A 20,157-nucleotide genomic window follows, 5' to 3' on the forward strand; every position below is an offset into this window, starting at 1 on the left:
ATATATGTTCCCATTAAGCCGAACATTTACGTTGAAAAAGCCTTGATAGCCGTTGAACTTCAGTGTATTTTAATTAGTTTTAGTGATAACTGAAAGTAGAGAATGCTTCAAGAAGGAGGAAAATTTGTAGACTTTTAAGGTATATCTTGCATATCTAGAGACCTCTCTGTTTTCTCATAATTTCTTGGAAAATTGCTAAAGTTCAGTCAGACTAATTGAGCATCAGCAGATAGGAATTTTCAGAACTCACCCTGGACTTTTAATAGGCCATTATAACTCAAACTTTTGTGACTACACAATCGCAGAAATTTATGCAAAAAAACAAATAAATAAAATACAGATCTGCATTTTTACATTTTTTACACTATAGTAAAATTGAGAGCTTGTTGCAATTTTTGGGGGGAAAAAATGGTAAGAAAAAAAAAGTTTTAAGTGACAGCTAACGTCCATATGGTGGCGGAAGTATTTCTTACTTCTACTACACTATTGCATTGTTATGTTACTTGATATAGACTGTGATCAATATTGCAAGTAACAAAAAGTCACATTTCCTGTCATACATAAGTGCAAATATCGCAAAATCCCTTGCAAATACTGCTAAAGTAGCATCACAAAATCAGTGATTCTGATTGCAAAAAAATAAAAATAAAACAAAAAGTAATCATGAAAAATTATATTTTAGTTTAAATTTGTTTAACCAGAGCAGCTAATCCCAAATCTCTCCCACATGGCTTGTGATAAGCTTCAAACAGAATATTTATTCTTTTGGCTTTTTTCCGATAACGGCACTTTACAAATCAGCATTCTTCTGAAGGTAATTTGTTGCACCGGATTTTAGAAAAACATGCATCATTCCTGTTTTACTTCAAAGCTTTCAACTACTTTCCCAAATTCCAATAAAACATAGTGACACTTTGTAATTATCATATGAAGCAGCTGAAAGGACAAGTATTTTTTAATCAAGTTTTATGCTACAACATCCATAAAATGGATTCTTTTCTTACCTCCCCATCGATGTATTTCTCCAGACAAATGGCGCAGTCAGAGGTGGAGCTGCTGCTCAGCGAATCAGAGGCTCCACAGCTGCTTTCTCGCAGGCCCTTCCCTTTCGCCTTGAACTTGCGTGTCTCCATCTTTTCCAGCGCCTGGATGGCCATTCTGTTCATGGAGCTCTGCAGTACACAGGGAAAAAATGTTTTATTTTTTTTGTTTGAGAAAGTTTTGCGGAATCTACACAATAGCTGCAAGCATTCCCTACAGCATTTATAAATGCGAGATCGGAACTATAGCAGAGAGTGGAGGATATAAGTTAAGACTTGCCCTGGTGACATGCAAGAAACATTCACAGAAGACGCATTAGGAGCCAGATGTGTAATTATCCTCTTTGTCTCTAATTTGCTTCCTGTAACCTTAACGGATAAATGACTTTGGAGAGGTCAACTCATGAGTCATGTCCAACAGATTTGATGATTTAAAGCAGACGGCGACTCAAGAAATAAATATTTTTGTTGATGACTAATTAAACCGCAACGTGGGTGTTTCTGCCTTTTTACTCCATTGTGTGTAGATAACTGCAGATGGTTAAGATGGAGACAACAGATCAACAAAAAAACTTTGGCCAAAACATCATTCCAAGATGAGGCTTTGAGGAAAGCTATGAATTACTTTTTACATTTAGCGTATCAACTCACTCTGAGGAAAATTAAAAATCAAAAACAGGCAGCTCAGGCATCCTGGCTGGATTACATTCATCTTAACGGATGCCGCTGCAGGTTTTCTGCCCTGTCATGACATCTCTGTGTGCTTGGCGCCATCAGACAGCTTCTCATCAGCATTAATTAAATGCTAATTCCAATTCATGCATCTCGACATAAGCCTCCACTGAGAAGTTTTTGTCAACACACAAGAGGAATCCATCAGCGGCGGAGCTACTGTCGCATGACTCGACGCCTGCAGAGGAGCTTTTGTAGAAAAAACCAACAACAAAAAAAAGAGACTTGTGCTTCCGGCGCTCACATGTTTGTAGCTAAGTGAGTTACTGACCTGACTTCGCCTTTGCTTTAGTTTGATCTTGATGAGGAGGATGAGACAAACCAGCGACACCACGACGAAGAAAGCAAGAAAGATGCCCATGTCGAAATATTCCGTAGGCTGCTGTGGAAAAAATACATAAAAAAAAAAATCAATGTTAAGAAATTTCCACATGCAGCTCATAAAAAAGGTTTATATTGACTGCGAAGACATATCTATTAATTTCTATTCACTTCAAATATTTATTCCCTTATATACAGTATATGTACTGTGACACAAATTTACACAAATTACAACTTTGCCACAGTTAACACAACCAAATTTGACACAACTGAACAAATCGTTATGGGGAAAAGAATGTGTAAAATATTTTGTTTAATCCTCTTTTTATTCAGATTTAGATTTCAGTTTTCTTTGGTAGAAGTGATATGGTCATATTTGCCCAATCTGCCCAGCAAAAGTTCATCAAATCTCTCAGCTGTTGAGAAAATCTCCCTTTAGCAGACCGCAGAGATTTTCAGTCAAAATTAACTAATTGTGATCCTTATTATTGAAATACCTCTTATTCTATAGCTTCAATCAGAAACTTGAACATATTGGGAGAAAATGTGCTGGTGTTTTGGAATAATTAAATCCACTCAACCAGAAAACCCGACATGATGCAGCCACCACCATGTTTCACTGTAGGAATTGGTCAGGAATCCCAAAACCTCTTCCACCAGGTTTTGGGAGGTTTCAGGTGGAGGTAGATGCTTTCTTTGTTGGAAAAGGCTTCCTTCTTCCAACCATACCCTGAAGATGCTTCTCAATTACCTTCAGAAGTCGGCCATGAATATGAGAATAAAGGAGATTATGCTCCCATGTAGAAAATGACCCTCTTGGCAACCTCCTTGAACCAGCTTTCATTTCTTTTTCTCAATTTTGGATGAATATCACTTAATATTATTAATGACTTTCCTTACAGTGCGACACAACCCTCTAGCTCCTTTAACTAAAGGATGACTGAATGCGGAAATGTCACACTTTTTTTTTTTTACCTTTCCCTTTAACAGATTTGTTTTTCTTGCGGTTGAAAAAAGTTCTAATTTATTAATTTTTGCTGTGTAGCTCCGCTTTGTAAGACAGATTCAAATTTTTGTCTGTCAATTTTTTCAGTATTTGATCATTTGTGTCCCATTAAACTCATAAAACTCGCTGCTTTGTTCCTAATTGAGTCTTAAGATCTAGAATAAAAGGTGAATACTAATACTTCAAAGAAGTCAATTTTATTCCTCACCAGAAAAAAAAAGGCCTTTTATCCCAGAATTTCATTATGTTAAGTTATTTGACCTCCAACCTTGCTGGCCTTTTATGAAATAGCCAAGCAAACAAACAGGCCTTTGACTGGCTGATATTAATCTGCCACAGAGCTGTGAAAAAGCCTTCAGCCTCAGGGCACCAAGCAACTCAGAAGAAAGACAGAACGATTCCACAGCAGGAATTTACACGGGTTTCCTACATCTGAAACTTTCACCACCAGTATAAGCTCACAGACATTTTCCACGTCTTTATCGTGATCCAACATGTGCTTCAGATCTGTCTCACACGTGTTTGCAGCATCTTTGCTCTGAAGTTGGAGGCGTGAATGTGAACCCTTACCCTCGGCGGCCTGTGCTGGATCCGAGCTCGGGCCACCTTCTGCTTGTTGACGATGTTCATGAGCTTGACGGCGTCGTTGCCCTTCACGTAAACCACCGGCCGTTTCAGAGGATCCTCTGCAACCTGGTTGAGCTGGAGACAGAAGAAAAAATATTCTTAATCTTAATATGCTGCTAATTTTGCCCATGTATGTACAGTGAAAGGAATAGATGAAAAAAAATATGGATAAGAAACTCCAACACTGGAAATTACCTTCTAAAATTATCTTTATTTATTTAGCGCTGATAAAAATAATAAAATTATGACTTATAAATCTCAGGTGATTTAAGAAAACCATCACTATTGTAAAAGATAAGATAAAAGAAATTGTTTGATAATTACTTTAAAAGTTGCTGCTTTGGATTTTCATGTTTTTCTAATAATGTAAGCAATATTTGGGTGCAGCTCTTCATCTGATGTGAACCATTTGCCCTCAGTTAAAAAAAATTTGTGAACGACAAGAAACCACCTGCAGTTTTTTATAGGGGCGATATGTCTAACCACTTCATTATGTGGTTAGACATAATGAAGTCTAACTCACTCAAAATATTTTGAGCAAAATATTTGATATTACTCAAAAATATTACTATATACCCTTCTCAACTGTCAAGTCTCACACTTAAACAGTTAATGGTACAGCTTTAGCCAAGTTGGGTGTGTCTCCATTGGTAGTGTGTTCCTCCCTATGTGGTCGGCACTCTAATGATGTCATTTTGTGCATGTAGTCAGCTTCTCCAAAGTCTCTCGGTGTTTGTTGTGGGGTCCAGTGGACGCCGAATGCGCCACAATTAATAAAAAGGTTTGGACATCAAGATTTGACCATGGAATTATGGTTTTGCCTCTTGCTAACTAATATGGTCTGATTGGGAAAATGGTGGCTAAGATATTGTTGTTGACGTAAAGCAACGGGCCAAACAACAGGCCAATCAAATCGCTCGTGCGCAGTACCCAGCTAGGTCCAGCATGCACCACTGTACCAGCATGAGTCTCTGGGTGGATCCAGAAAGGAAGAACTGTGCAGTATCTCACAAATCTTTCCTGCCACAACAACTCTTTGAAGATATTTGGATATGACTTATGACAACATTTATTTTCCAGATAAATAAGGCATTTTTCTAACCTCACCACAATTTTGGTTTGTTTGCTACAAAAAGATTGTTCCATATTATTGTTTCTAAATATAACGTGTAAACAGCGATGCGACAGATCAAACTCTGATCAGATGGTATTCACAGAGACGCAAACCTATAAAACTGCATCGGAGGGTGTAAAAACACACACTCAACCAGCAGCTAAAGACGCTGCTGCATGAAACGTATGCAGCCATGACACAGAGATGTGTCACAGCACAGAGTCTGACGTGTTTTCATTTTATGACGTGACATGACTGTGAGTACAAATGGTAACGTTTCCTCTCAGTTATTAGGTGAAACTACGCATAGGATAAAAGATATGGAAACCATAGCAACAGTTTGCCAGGCAGACTAGAAAGAATGAGTCCAGACTTTTCAGTCAGTCCTATCTGTCCTCCCTGTCCTACTTTTCCCTCCGCAGGTTTCATTTATTCAGTTTGCATCTCGTTTAAGGAAAGTTTCTAACCTTCTTGCAGAGCAGCCGTCGACTTTGCATTATATGACAAATTTGGAGAGAAAAAAAAAACAAGGTCAAGTGTATTAACTTTACAAGACTTCGTCTAATTTTGGCCCAGGGACCTTAATTCTCCCCGAGCTCCTCCTCCCTGCCCCTCGGCCTTGCGGCTCCTGTCTCTGCTGATCGCTCTGCTCTGACTGGAAAAGCCTCTCGGGGGAATTTAACACAGCCGCCCAACGCTGCCTTTCATGTGGTTTGCGCGCAATCCCTTTTATCTCTCAGCTACGCACTTTACGACCCAGCAGCAGAGAAGAAGAGGAAAGGAAAAAAAAAACTCTCTCTCTCTCTCTCTCTCTGCAAGTCCAGGCCTGGCGTTGCAGGGATGAATACCACAGGAGAATTCTTGTGACAAAGGCGCTCAAGGGAGCAACTGAGGCATTATGCAGCAAAGACACGGGAATCAGAAAGACTGAAAAGTGCAAGCATGTGGATGTGTGTGACAGCAGGTTTATGTGACTGTACAGGATGCTTTGAGGTCTCAGGAGGTGATGTAATGTTCTCTACCTGTGCAATTATGAGCTTCAGAGCGTTTGGTCATGGTCAGGTAGAAGCTAAGCTTGAATTCTTCAAAAGTACGAGTTGTGGAGTAGAACAGCAGCAAATAAAGTACATTGCTTAGACAAACAACAAATATGCAGAAGCGGCGAGGAGGGCAGGACATGTGGCCGAGCCACTTTCAGAAATGAAAAAGTGAAAAGGCCAAACAAGAAAGATTAAGTGGAGAGAGTGAACGCCTGGGTAATTCTAGGTGTGTACAAACCTGATCGATGGCATCCGGATTCTCGGATACATCAAAGATGACGGCCGTGGCTCCGCGCTGCACTGCTCTCTTCGCCTGCCAACACAGAGCACAGGAGTAATCAGACATGATCAACAAATGTGCACAACAGGTTGCACGATCAGCTGCAACCATCTTGCTTGTTAAACTGACAGCCACTAGAGGGAGCTGTCTCCCTGAGATTAACCCTCTACAAGCATGGCATGAGAAAGGAGAGTAATCGAAGAGAGAACCAGAGAGAAGTAAACAAGTCAGTGATTACATTTGCTGGGATGCACATGTGGCCCTTTGGTTCATTGCTCCAAAGTCCCGTGATGTCATCCCATGTAAATCAGCACCACATTAAGGCAAACCCATGTGACAGAAACCAAAAGCAACCCTCACCCACCCCCTGCCCAAAGCCAGGACTAACACCAATTTTCATGTGATGCAACCCTGCACGGCAAGAGTGGAATTTGAACTGAAGTCTGCGGAGCGCGCTCGGAAAAGTTGAACAAAGTTATCAGGGGTTTCCAGCTGTTAGAAAATGTGAGCGTCTTTCATGTGAGAGGCAGGAAAAGTTACAGCGCAGAGGCCCTTTTGAAGAGTTCTGCTACAGGCAAGAGATAAAAGAAATGCTTGCATTTGCAGAACCCAAGGTATCTCCTTGCAGAATCCAAATTGGCATTCCCTCGTCAAAAAGGAGGAAAGCTGTTGTTTTATCTTAACTCCTGCCTTCCCCAACCATCCTTCCTCAACCATCTTGATTCATACTGCCCTATTTAGAGAACGTTTTGATGTCTGCTCTACAAGATCTAAGGGAGTGCAGCTAGGATCATATCCTGGTATTATCAAGTGCCCTTGGGTTTCTGCCAGCACTCTTAATAACTGGCGGGAAGAGGAGGGGGTGAGGATCAAAGTGACAACGCGCAGTGCTGCGATTCTGCTGCCGCCTGGCTGGAGAGTGTCTTCATGCCAAGCTGCAGGCCAGCTGAAAAGGGGGGAGCATGATGGTATGTGTGGGGGAGGCTTTTACAGAGCTTGACGTTGATTCCTGTGGTGACGTTTTCAGAAATGTGATGCGGAGCACGTTTCTGGACAAATTGTCCCAGAGAGGAACAGGTTCAAGGAATTAAAACAAAAAGAAACTTCAGTGACGTTTAAGAACAAAGGAATTCCGAAAGATTGTATTGTTATTCATCAGGCGCTCATTCTTTTACCCTGTGAAGAGAAGATACGATCTCCTTTTCAAGTCGGTTATCGCAAAAACCTCAGTTATGGATCCCTAGTGGTTGTTTCAAATCTAGGCAAAACTCAATTTTTAGGTGATCATTTCACCACTTTGCCATTTCATACCAGACTTTTTTGTCAACAAAAAGTCGACATTATGTCGCGACCTTGGGACAATTCATCCCCGCCTTGTGGACATTTCATATTTTGACAAGCAACCTTTCATAACCTAGTCAGTCTACTACAAGAAAATGTGGATATAGTTGCTGCCTAGAGTTATTTTGGAGAGGTCAAGAGTCATCTATCATAATTCAAATAGAATGGAGTGAGGATGCAAAGTAAAGTCTTAAGACAAGCATACATTGAACATTAGAGGTTTCAGATTCCTCACCAACTTGAACATCTGATATTTCCAAACATTTGATGAACTTTGCATCTTTTAAATCATCAAAAACTTTATCATATGTAAAGTGACTTTTGCTGATTGTATGATGCAGACTACATCTCTGACCTCTTCTCGTCCTCTGAGGTCTTCTGGTCTAAGGGTGTTAATGGTTCAGGAACATATTTTAAGACTTTAGACCAGCAGAATTCACAAGAAAGTTGTGGATTGTGCTGCTTCCATCTTTACACTTTTGGTTGTTGATTCTTTTCAGAAGCACCTGAAAACTAATTTATATGGACTAGGTTGCAGTTTGTTTTTGGCTGTAGGATTTTTTTATGCCATATATGATTTTTAATGCTTTTCCGTTTCGTCCTTCGTGTTTCTATTTTCCTGCCTGTTTTTATAGTAGAAAACTTTGTGATTATTTAGAGCTGTGAAGTGTTTTATGCATTTCCTTACTGTGACTAAACACATAAAACACTCAGAGCTTCTAGTTTGTACCTAAAAACAAATTCAGTCATGAGCCACATTGTCTCCTGCAACCGTTTTGGATTTAACCTGAACGTGGCGTGACATGACACAATTTGAAACCTGTCATGCTTCAGACTGATCCATTTGACTTTTTACCTGTTAAAACTGACAAAGACTCCTTAGAAAAATAAAAAAAAATAAAAATCAAAGCTGAATCTAAGATCACATTTTGTGACATTGTTGTCAAGTATTATGCAGCTGAATAAACATCGGCAATGTTTACTTTGAAAATATATTTAATCAAGTGTTTTTTGTTTTCTTTTTACAAATGTATTATTTTTATTCATTTTATATAAGCTATAAGTCAGTTATGATATAATCTGCTCATCAGAAACATTTGGGCTGAATAGAAAAGTTACATAACCAAACTAACAGAAGGTCTCTGATATTGAGACGCATATTTATCATTATCTGTTGATTTAATTTTGAATGTAAACACATCATGACCCTCTGACTCAATTAGATTTCCCCTCGGTTTAATCCACAGAGAAGATGTTTATGAATCAGTCTTTTAGATCTCATTACAGGCCAATTAACCCAGCAAGCCGATTCCTTCTTTCCCAGTAGTGAAATCAGCGACGCGCCATAAATACGAGCCTCCTGTTCCCTCTCCCTGCCTCCTCTACATAAACTAGCATCACCCTTTCCATGCTTTTATCCACTTTTGTATTCGGAAAGTTCAAAAGAGGGAAGAGCGGAATCTCAGCTCAGCTTTTTCCCTCTCTCCCAGTTTTCTCTCAGTTCCACACTGATGCTGCCCCCCCCTGCACATTTAATTCAGCACAAGTCTGCTGCTTTGATGTTAGCTCTCGCAGTTAATAATTAATAGCTCTTGGTAAGACGCTTTGAGAAGAAAGAAATCTCCCTCCTGAAGAATCTCCACTCGGGCAGGCCTGCGCTGCAGTGCAGGGACTTGCCTGACGACAACAAAAATGCACCCACAGGCAAACCTCTCCTCCTTCAAAAACATGACACAAAACTACAACCTCGGACACCACAGGAAGGATAAACGCTGCTAAAAGATTGCTAAATACCTAAATGCTTCAATGAGCAAATGCTGTTTACTTCACAGCCTCAAACCGGCTATAGAATTTCAAGTGGCAGCGTTCCTGTGTAAGGATATATTGTTCAGGCAATTTGAGATGGCATTCAGTCTACTGTGGAAAACATTTTAAAAAGAAGAATCACATAGGAAACGCAAGTTTTTATTCATATGCTTTTTATTGAGACCAAATGGGGATTTTTTTTTTTAAGGAAGTACGGCCAGTAAAATGACCAGGTGCTTCTGCTTGAAGACGACACTGAGACAAGATAGATGAAAGCTTCATGAAGTGAGAAATTTTGCAGTAATACTCAGATTTATAGATTCAGTTCTGAAAACAAGGGACTCCTCTCGCAACTTTTTAGCAAAGTTATTTATTTATTTTTCTTACAGTCGTGGTTAAATGAAAACACAGATACAAATCCCTTATTGGCAATAAAACACACAAAAACAGAGCTGTACATTATGTGTTGCAAATGTAAAATTATGGCAGTATAAATATGAAAATTGGAGAGAACTGCTCAGACTGCACCAAATGTTAGCCAATTAGCATGAATTAATTCAGCTTCTATGCACCACACTTCTGGAACAAATTTCCAGAAAACGGCAGAGCTGCTGAAATTTTTGATAATTTTCAAGAATTTGGTTATCTACCAAAGCAGAAGATGCAGATGCACATGTCACTTTATCAACAAAACTAAGTTGTTTAGATAAAAATAATGAATTCAATATTTTTCCAGGTGCTGGATAGACTTCTCTTTACCTGAAGTCTTTGGTTCAGAAAGTCATCAACACTGTTAGGTATTTTATTATTTAGCTCAGAGAACCAACAGAGAGACATTCATTATCACATATCACACATTTTCCCAATATCACGAGGAAGCTGAAATGAAAAAGCTGAGATTGAAAGTGAAACCTTGCTACTTCCAGATGAGTTGAGTTTGAAAGTAGCAGCCAGCAGCTGCTGATGTACTTTATGAGATGATCATCATTATTTGTGACCTCCGTAGAAGCAGTTCTCAGCCAGTTTGCCGTTTTAGAGCACACATGTTGATGAGGAACAATTGTTGATGTGGTGATTTCCAATCTATTTAGGGATATCAGTCTACTGAGAGAAAGAGTATTTATAGGTGGAAAAAACTTGAGGGTAGCCAGGCTTACCAGGAGTGGACGCCCAGGATTTTCACCCCAACATCTGACTGTGAAATGCTCATGTAGATTTTATGACAGCACAGCTAGGAAGTCTAAAGACAACTTCTTCTCCTTCATAAAAATAAAGGCTTACATCAGGAAAGCTCATATTTTGTCATGACATTATGTTTGGTGAAAGCCAAATACAGCACATCTGGTGGTAAACATTTTTGCCAAATGTCAAGCACAAGGGTGGAAGGATGATGCTGTAAGTCAATCTACTTTACATTGAAAACGTTTTGAACTATTTTGAATAATAAACCAATCTTGACTGGATTGTTTGATAACTAGGATCACTTGCAAAGTGTGTACGACTGAATTGAATTGATATTTTTGGATCTTGATATGATTGGTGGTATTTAAGCAAGCTGAACTGAAGTGAGTGATTATTTGGGCTTGTTTTGCAAATTCAGGACCTTGGAGTCATTGAGTCAACCACAAACTCTTTCTGTCACCAAAGTGTTTCTAATTAAATGTGAGGTCGTTTGTCCAACAACTGATAATCAATGAGACAATGAATCCAAACACAGCTGCAAATTTACAACAAAGACTAAAGAAAAGGAAATACTTGATGTTGCAACAATCTAGTTCAGTTGCATACCACAGCCTCACGTAATGCTTTATTTGCATATTTCAGTGTTAGAGTCGTTTTTAATTCTTTTCATTTTTTGAGTGAACTTAACTTTTCAGACTAACAAAAATGTTAATTTTTACATTTTTTGTTGGATTTAGCCTTAAGATCTTTTGTCTGATCTGCATTTTCTGAAAAACAGAATCTGTTTCTGTGTTGAGCTTCTAATTTACTTAGCAAAATCTGATCATTTGATGACAAACTTGTAAAGTCATCTACACCACCTGCTCTGCTCACCTGACTCTCAGTTGTAATTTACTATCACCAGGCCTGTATGTGTAGCCTGGTGCTGAAAGCCTGTAAGGATCCTTGCATGCCCGTGATCTTGTAAGAATCCAGATGTGATGGAAACCACTGCTGGTTGCCAGTGATACTAAACACAAAAAGAGAAGTTTCCCCATCAACAATCAAAAATATTATTGATGGGAATTAATATATCTGAGTGTTGTGCCAATTTCTTCCACACCACTAAAACTGAATACATCATGCTCATTCATCTTTACGATACAATTTCATAGTCAAATGATTATCCTAATCACATATCAACATTTTTACGTGTTTCAAAATGCATAGATCATGACATGATGCGTCATGTAGCGCTCTGGAAATGTAACTGCAGAGCATTTGCAACCTGACGTCTAACTCTAATGTCCTCCTAATGAGGCTAAACTGTTATAAAAATAAAAAAAGCAGTCATTTCTGTATTTTCATGGAGATTGGCGCCAAAAACCTCTATGAATCTGAAAACGTCAAGCTGCTATAAACTCTGGATGATTGGTTAAACTTGCAAGTCGCCACAAATCCTAACTCATGTAATGTAGAGACAAAATGTGCTCAGATATATTTAAAAATGCAGTGGTCAGGTTTGACTGCATTAAGCTGCGACTTTTTCCTTCATCTTTTCTGCATACACAGACTCTTACTCCCTGCTTGCATCAGACCTCTGCTAAACCCCAGCAGGAAATAGATACAGTTTACAAAATGAGTGCATGAGTTTTCTGTTTATATTATGTTTAAAGCCATGAGGAATATGATGTAGAAATACATTTTCAATATCAGGTCTTCATAGAGATATACGGGCAGCGCACAAAAACCGCAGCAGTCACCACCCTCTTAAATATCAAGGATCTTTTCTGCATTTTTAAAAAAATTCTCCATTGACATCTTTTATTTGCTCTGTGTGATATCCAGGAGAGGTTTGCTCAGCTCAAACTGAAAACTTTCAAACAATAAAACAAGAACATGTTTGTGACAAAGACATAAATTTGGATAGAAAGTTGAAAAAAAAAAAAAAAAGATGAAACATCAACTTTGGTCTTTAGTATAAGGTGAACTCTCAAACTAATCTGTGTGACCTGAAGACTGGTGTGGAGAGCTGGGGGCTTCTCAGGCACTTCAAAACACTGCCGGCTTAGCAAACTGCCCACTGGCCCTAAGGCATGAGAATTAGGGAATGATCTTCCCAGAGTGAGCAGAAAAACCACAGCAGAAAGTACTAAGAGCCCAGTCTAGACACAGAGAAAAATGAAAGCTATGTTTAGCATCCCTAAGTAAGCCCGCCAGCTTGTAAGATCTGAGGGAGAGACGGTTTCGCTCGTCTAGAGAAAGACTTTTCTCAGCCTTGCACCCTATCCATCACTCACACGGACAAAGGCTTCTCGGATTTCACACACCTGCAAAATAATGTATTTAGTTATGAACACATGAACAAGAGACTTGCTCAAATCCAGACAAACAAACACTGATACACCTGCAAAGCATGGCCGACATGCTTGTTCCTTTATCACTTTACTCCCTCCGTCTTCCCTGCTTTCTTTTCATCTGCTCTTTCCTTTTTTTCCCTCCTCCTCTCCATGCGTTCCCTTCCCTCTCTCTGCACTGCTATAATTAAGGCAATTAAGTCTTCAGAAGACTCTCCACTGCTATTATGCCGTAATTTCATGTTGCCTCCTGGCTTTACGGTTTATTAAAAGATAAAGGCATACTTTTCTCCCATGGATTTTCTCATATGTGGTCTCTCCTCCTCCTTTTCCCCCTCTATCCATGTCGCAGCAGGCGAGTGTGCCAAGGCATTATTTTCATTCAGCTAAAATAAAATCCTGCTTTTCAAACGAGAAAGCAAAACTGAGAGCTGCTGTATATTTAGAGGGATGACTTTTGTTTTTTATGCTCCCTCATGAAGTCATCAGTTGTCCAACATCCAGTCAGACAACATTAATCACTCCGTGTATTACTGTTTGATGTTAGAATATAATGTTGATGTGTCATAGCATGTTTTTTTTAATAATTTATACTGGCTGCGGATCATTTAATCAACAGGTTTGGTACTTGTTCTGCTGGATCTGCTCACTTGCAAATTGCAAAATTAGGACTTTCCTGTACTTGCGTACGCTCAAGCTGTACTCTGCAGCTGTTTTTGTGAAGGCAAATAACCTTTGAATCTGCCAGTAATTACTTTTTATGAATCCATTTTTACTCAGATGATGAGAAATATCTTGGAAATATGGAATCTTACAGGAGTTAAAACTAGGTGAATCCTACGTCTGACTGTAGTTTTTGACAATTCTTGCATATTCTCAAACTTTTGAACCCTCTTTTTTCCTGTTTAATATTAATGTTGTTCCTTCAGTTGAGACATTGTAAAGCAATCTCTTGGAGAGTCTGATGCATCTTTTCTTCGTAAAATTCCTCTCCTCCGGCCTACTGGTGAGCGTGTCTCCTCAAACACCTCTCCTCTTAACCACTGCATATAAACTGAAGGTTTCCTGAATATGAAGAAAACAAAGATGGTTTGAACCACTCTGGTAACTCTTTGACCACCATTCTAATATCAAACTTGCACACAGGAGTGAAGGGTGAACTGATCATTGCTGCTTCTAACAAGTGGGAATGACTGACCTAAAATTGGCTGCAAGACTATGACTTTCTTTCCCAGAGACCAATAAAATGTTGATGCAATAGACTAAAAATAAAATGTCCCCACAAGTCAGGAGTTAATGGGCTGGTCTGGTAAATATGGCACATAATCATTCCAAAACCCAGACAAAATATGTTAAATTCACTCACTTTTCCACCATATAAACTAAAACAAATGACTAAATATCCACCATAAGTTTTATTTTAGCTACGTTTTACAGCATTCAGAAAATTTTTCACTAAAGTTGTCTGATCCCTAGCAAGCCGACTCTGAGCAAACATGTACCCTAAGCTGCTAGCTTGACTTTGGTGTTGGGTTACCAGAAGACCAGTTGAACTGCAAATGTCTAAATGGGCAAAACTAGAATTATTAGATGTAGTTAGCTTGACTTTTACGCAAAATCATTTCAATATAAAAAATGATTTACTTTTTAATAAATGTACATTCACTGTCACAAGGTGCTAAGTAAGAAAAGTCTCAAAGGTTGCTCTAAAAGTAAGATTACGCAGATGATACACAGTTTTACATTGCGATGTCACCAGATGACTCTGAACCAATCCAAACACTGAACAGATTGTTGGACAAATTATTGCGTGGGTGTGCCAAGGTTTCTGAAGTTCTGAAATTATTATCTTTGGATCTAAAGAGGAACGATCAAGAGTTAGCAGTAACACTTTATTTGACGGGTTGTGAATAAGACTGTCATAACACTGTCATAAACATGACATAACACCTGTCATGAACATGAGCAAGTCTTCATGAATATTTATATTTATACTGTTGTCATAAAGTGTCGTTTGGTAAATTATGACACTTTTAATACAAAGTTGACATTATTCAAAATGTCTTTGTTATGACAACTTGACATTAACCAAGAAATCATGATCCTGTTTGTAATAAAAGTATTACTGATTAAACATTCGCATTAATAACATAAAGTTACATAATTTTTAAAGCTTAAAATTTTAAATTTTTTAATTTTAAATAAATTAATATTTATTCAAATTAATTTGTATGAACAGAAACAGAAAAACCTGCAGACTTTGTACAGAAATCAATACTTTCATATAAAGTGTTGAAGTGTATGTAATATTTTGAGTCACAGGCAAATAAGCCTCAGGTTAAAAAGTTTCTCCTAGGTAAGAATGTACTTATTCCCAAGGAGACATGGAGCGACAGATCTGAAACATAACCATGCTGAGGAACCAATCCAGCTAAGATTGCAACGATTCATTCTGGTCTGTACCAACCAGTATGCACACACTACTACAAAAAGTAAAGCAGTGATACCAGTCAGGAGGGAGAACCCGTTCTCATGGGTGGTTGAAATCCCCAAACGCAGGGAGGAGCTGAGCAACAAACACAAAACCACATGAAGACTTTTTGGAATCGGTTTTCATCAGAGGTTCAATTCTGGATGCTTCTCCACTTCTCCAAATCCACAAATTGTTAAAACTAAAAAAAAATAAATATTTTTTTTAAATCACTCACTACACATTTTGTTTGTCTCCATTTCCAGTTCAGGCTTTCTTCAAAGCTCAGCTAAAAACTTAAAACTTAAACAACAACCTCTCCTGTTCTGCATCTGCCTCAGTGCACAATATAGGGGGGCTATTCACCCAACATTGCGTAACATCAATTATACAAGTGAACTGTGCGATCAAAATGTGTTTTTGCACAGGCGTGCATGTATGTGTGCGTGGAGGCACCTCTCAGGAGGCCTGCCAGTGTAACTTGGCAACCAGCCGGCCCCATTAAAGAGTTCAGGGAGGGAGAGAGGTGTACTGAGAGGTGCTTTCTCTCATCATAAGACATGTGTTTGGTATTTGTGTTACAGTGAAACCTATGAGCAATATTAAGTCTTGAAATAACATTTAGGTGATAGAAATGAAGCAGCTCTGCCAGATTTTCCAAAACGTGTCCAATTTGAACAGAAAGTTGTCTGAACTGGGTAATTTTCTTAGCTATATCCTACTACAAATGAATTGTTTCTAATCTAATTAGAAGTCTTTCCAAGTCTTAGATGTTACTTATAAAAAGGTCCATTAAAAATCATCACATGCTGAATCTCTACAGAGTATATAGAGCAGTGTGCAGTGGGTATTTCTCAGCATGTGATTGCCACTACTAATTATAATTACATGAGCAGATCAAATGTTTGCCAAGCATAACTTCCTGTCACATGTCCTTATAGAAGAAAGTTTTTCTCAGATTATTGCCATGGCAGCTATAATCACTAAAATAAACATTGTACATTAGAAATAAAAAAAAAAGAAATTAATGAGTGCTGCTGCAGCTACTATAGAAATCCTACATAAATCAGCTTTCTATCATAGCCTGATTGCTAAATTGAAATAAAATGTAATTATAAATTACCAGTTTAAATAAAAAGAAGCTGATGAGAAATAAAAGAACCAGAAACTTGGGAGAAAAATGAATAAGCAACTTTACTGGGGTTTATCTCACCTTTTTTGACAAAAGTAGCTACATTATGATTTATAAATTACATGGATAGAGATAAAACTGTGGGGCTTTAACATTAAAATATCACAGATAAATACCAAAAATTCTTAAAAAACAAATTGTGACTGAAAAAATATTAAAGTTATTAAACTGTCAGTACAGTCTAAGCTTCTTCTGCCAGAATAAAACTTGTTTTGCTTTTTTCAATACTATTTAGCAAAACTGCAATCATTTTTATATCATACTAAATTTTTCATATGCAGCTCTGGAAAAAAAAAATTAAGAGACCACTTAAAATGATCAGTTTTCTGATTTTACTTTTTATAGGTATATGTTTGAGTAAAAAGAACATTATTCTTTTATTCTACAAACTATTACAAATGAGAAATGGTGAAAATAAAAAAAGATTCAATGCTTTCAGACCTCAAATGATGCAAATAAAACAAGCTCATGTTCATTTAGAAACAACTCCGGAAGAGTTCAGAAATCAATATTTGGTGGAATAACCATAAGGTTTTTAATGGGGTTCAGTGCAGTAATCTCTTATTTTTTCCAGAGATGTATAACTTAGCTGAGACATGCAAATTATTTCTATTACGACCAAAATGTATTACAGTGGACCCTCGGTAGTCACAAAGGTCAGGGAGCACAACTGCTTACTTCAATAATACAAGTATCTTAATATTCAGTAAGACGCACAGTTGGATCCGGCTCGGATCCAGCCAATCAGAGCCAAGGAAAATGAATTCTGCCTTACCTTTGAAATTGTTGATATACATTCTACAAAAAAAAAAAAGTCTGTCAATTGACAAATTTGTCTGCAAACTGGTGAATCTGTGAATACGGAAAAGTGAAAGGACAGAAGGTTACTGTATGGACTTTTAAAAATCTTAACCCATATTTTGATGAGCAGGACACAAACCCAATGGATTTTTCTCTGTTTTTATTCATTTACTCATTAGCTTGAGAAAACCAACATGAGCTAACATGCTCCATTTCAAACAAAAATCCCATAAATATTGGCACTATTTTCTGCACATAAAGAAAATATGTTGGCTTTGTTATTAAAGCAAAATCAAAACTATGGTGTATACCTTGATCATATTTTGGGGGATAAAATATATCCTAATTGCTGTTTAGTGTACAAACAAGACATTCTGAGTGGCATTGAAGTGAAAGTTAAACAAATGTTTTGGAGATTGAGACCCAACAACTGATTGGAGAACAAAGTCCACCAAGTTTCAACATCAAATGAACCGGCGCAGAGCTTTAATCTGGAATTATGTGAGAAAGAGAATATAAATCAGGGCTTCATGTTGGATTATTGGTTAGCATTATGCCCGCACAGCAAGAAGGTTTCCTCCATGTTTTCTCTGAATACAGTCAAAAAAACCATCCATCTCATCCACTGTGCAGACACTCTTAATCATTTTCATGTTTAATTTATTTAACTTGAGAGACTAAACTCAGAAGTTCTTATAAAGTGACACATTTCAAAGTTTGTTCAAGCTCAGATTTTCTTTTTAAGCACTTTTACTTTCTAGAACCCACGTTTTTTGGGAAGAAGTGGAGCGTGACGTTAGTTCTTTCCGAACTCGTGAGATTGGATAAACATAAAGTGATGGATGAGTCTCAATCCCTTGATTCCACCTTCCTGAGCAGCGCAGAGTCGTTTACATCTCTAACCATAAGCTTTTCTCCTGCTTTGTGCACCGCAGGAAGCATTTCCTGCCTTTCTCCAAGCGGCTCGATGTCTTTCAGAACCGCTCGCACACAAAATAAGAACATAGATGCAAATTCACAGACTCAGACCGCCACTAATCAACAAGCCCTTTAGTCTTCCCTCTCCCGCTGCCCATCATTCCCGTCCTGCTGAGAACAAACGCCGAGCCAGGAGGAGCGGACAACCGCTAATTAAATTTCCTCCTCTTTTCCTCCCTGTCCCCTTCCATGTTGTTTTGTTACCGGTTTTGGTCTCTGGTCTTTTGTGATTCACAGGAAAAACAAACATGGTTTCCGGCAAGGCCCAGGAACACTACTCTTTAAGTGCCTTTTTCTCCTCCTACTGTCTAAACAGGAGTTGTTTAGAGAAAAGTTACACAAGTCGCTGAAGCGATGACAGATGAACAGCATTTTTTCCTCCTTTTCTTGAGCAGTTTTTGTGGAGCATAATTCTCGTTATTGATTGAATCATCATTTTTGAGTTAAGATTTGCTACCCACTGCTTCATATTAATTCATAGAAGATATAATTTCCCTTTAGTATGTAATGGTGGGCTTAGCTTTTCCTATAACAGAACGTTTTTCAAATCTTTCAAACAATGACAGACAAAGAAGGTAGAAAACAAAATCAGAAGCATTGAAAGAATATTGCACAACCATATTGTGGTTGCTGGTTACAATATTAATTGAAAACAAACTAATTTTTCTTCTCTGACCAGAAGGTCAAGCTGAAAAATTACTGTTTTTCCCATCAAGTCACTATAGAAGAATCTGAATATTTATGTTTTTACTATAATAAAAACAAAATTGAAATGTAATCTTTAGTGCAAAAACAATATACTCAAAACTCAATGTACACCTGTAAAGACTCAGAAATCCCATTTCTTTCAGTATGTAAACAGATCAACAAACAATGTGCTGTTTGTTTTGAACTTAGTAAAAATCAGATAAAGGTTAGGGATGTATAATTTTATGCATAAAATAAGAATAATCACCTTGGCTTCATTTTCTGTCTGATTCAAAAACTTCTTCATCAAGGTATGAGCAACACATATTTCTTTCCTCTCTGTGTAAACATTGTTGTTACTGATCAATAAAATGTGACCAATTTATTTTATTGCTCTTTTTTAAAGGAAAAATCAGGTCAGCACTCTAAGAACCACAGTAAATGTGAATGTCTGTAACAGATTGTAATTCTTGCTTTATAGTTTTAACTGAAGGTGAGTCTTTTCAGATATTTAAAGATAAAGTCAGTGATGGCAGTTTGAGATGATTATTCTTATGCAAATAATATCCAAACACAGATCTTAGTCAAACCAAGCCATCTCCACAAACTGCCACTTTTCCGTTACTCCTAATTCATCTGAAGTCAGACGATTCTCACTAATCTCCCTCCACTTTGAATCTGCTCAAGGAAACCGTGTCCCTCCATGCTTTAAGCAGAAGCTGCTGCTGCCTCACTCTCTTCAAACATCTGTCCAGCTGCTGCTAGCGGAGCAGGATGGTGCTGCCGCCTGCTGTCGTCTCTGCCTGGGCAAATAGCAGAGCAGTTCAGTCTCATTTTACACTTTACGTTTTGATTCTCACTGGACAACCCAACCAGAAGAGTTCCAGTCATCGAGATCAACCAAACCTTTAGCTGTTCAAGCTGAACAACAAGAAAATAAGCACAGGCAGAAGCAGCCTGGTTCCAGCAGGAGACCAGGACCAGCTTCCTTCTCACTGGCTGCGCAAAATCAAGGCAGCAGAGCTAGATATATTGTTTTTAGCTCATGAATTCATCTAAATCAGAACTGACGTCTACATTAGTCACACTTCAGGCCTACAGCTAGAGGAGGCTGCTACAAAGTTAATTTAGCTCATCCTTCCTGAACAAAGTGATGTTACACACCAGAACATGCACAGAAGCATTTATAGAGGTGGAAACAGAC

General features: G+C 38.2%; 1 protein-coding gene across 2 annotated transcripts in view; it reads right to left on the reverse strand.

Moving 5' to 3' along the window:
- Positions 1–20,157, reverse strand: part of znrf3 (zinc and ring finger 3) — a 77,989-nt gene that overhangs the window by 5,787 nt on the left and 52,045 nt on the right. Inside the window, exons 3-6 of one of the 2 annotated variants that reach the window (XM_023343609.1) lie at positions 6,119–6,193; positions 3,670–3,801; positions 2,044–2,151; positions 1,005–1,172 (exon numbers count right to left, since the gene is read on the reverse strand). In XM_023343609.1, the coding sequence (XP_023199377.1) occupies positions 1,005–1,172; positions 2,044–2,151; positions 3,670–3,801; positions 6,119–6,193 (483 nt within the window). Of the gene's footprint in view, positions 1–1,004; positions 1,173–2,043; positions 2,155–3,669; positions 3,802–6,118; positions 6,194–20,157 lie in introns of both variants that reach the window. The other variant, XM_014470539.2, reaches the window with a different exon arrangement.

This window comes from Xiphophorus maculatus, chromosome 12 (genome assembly GCF_002775205.1).
Source record: "Xiphophorus maculatus strain JP 163 A chromosome 12, X_maculatus-5.0-male, whole genome shotgun sequence".
NCBI lineage: Eukaryota > Metazoa > Chordata > Actinopteri > Cyprinodontiformes > Poeciliidae > Xiphophorus > Xiphophorus maculatus.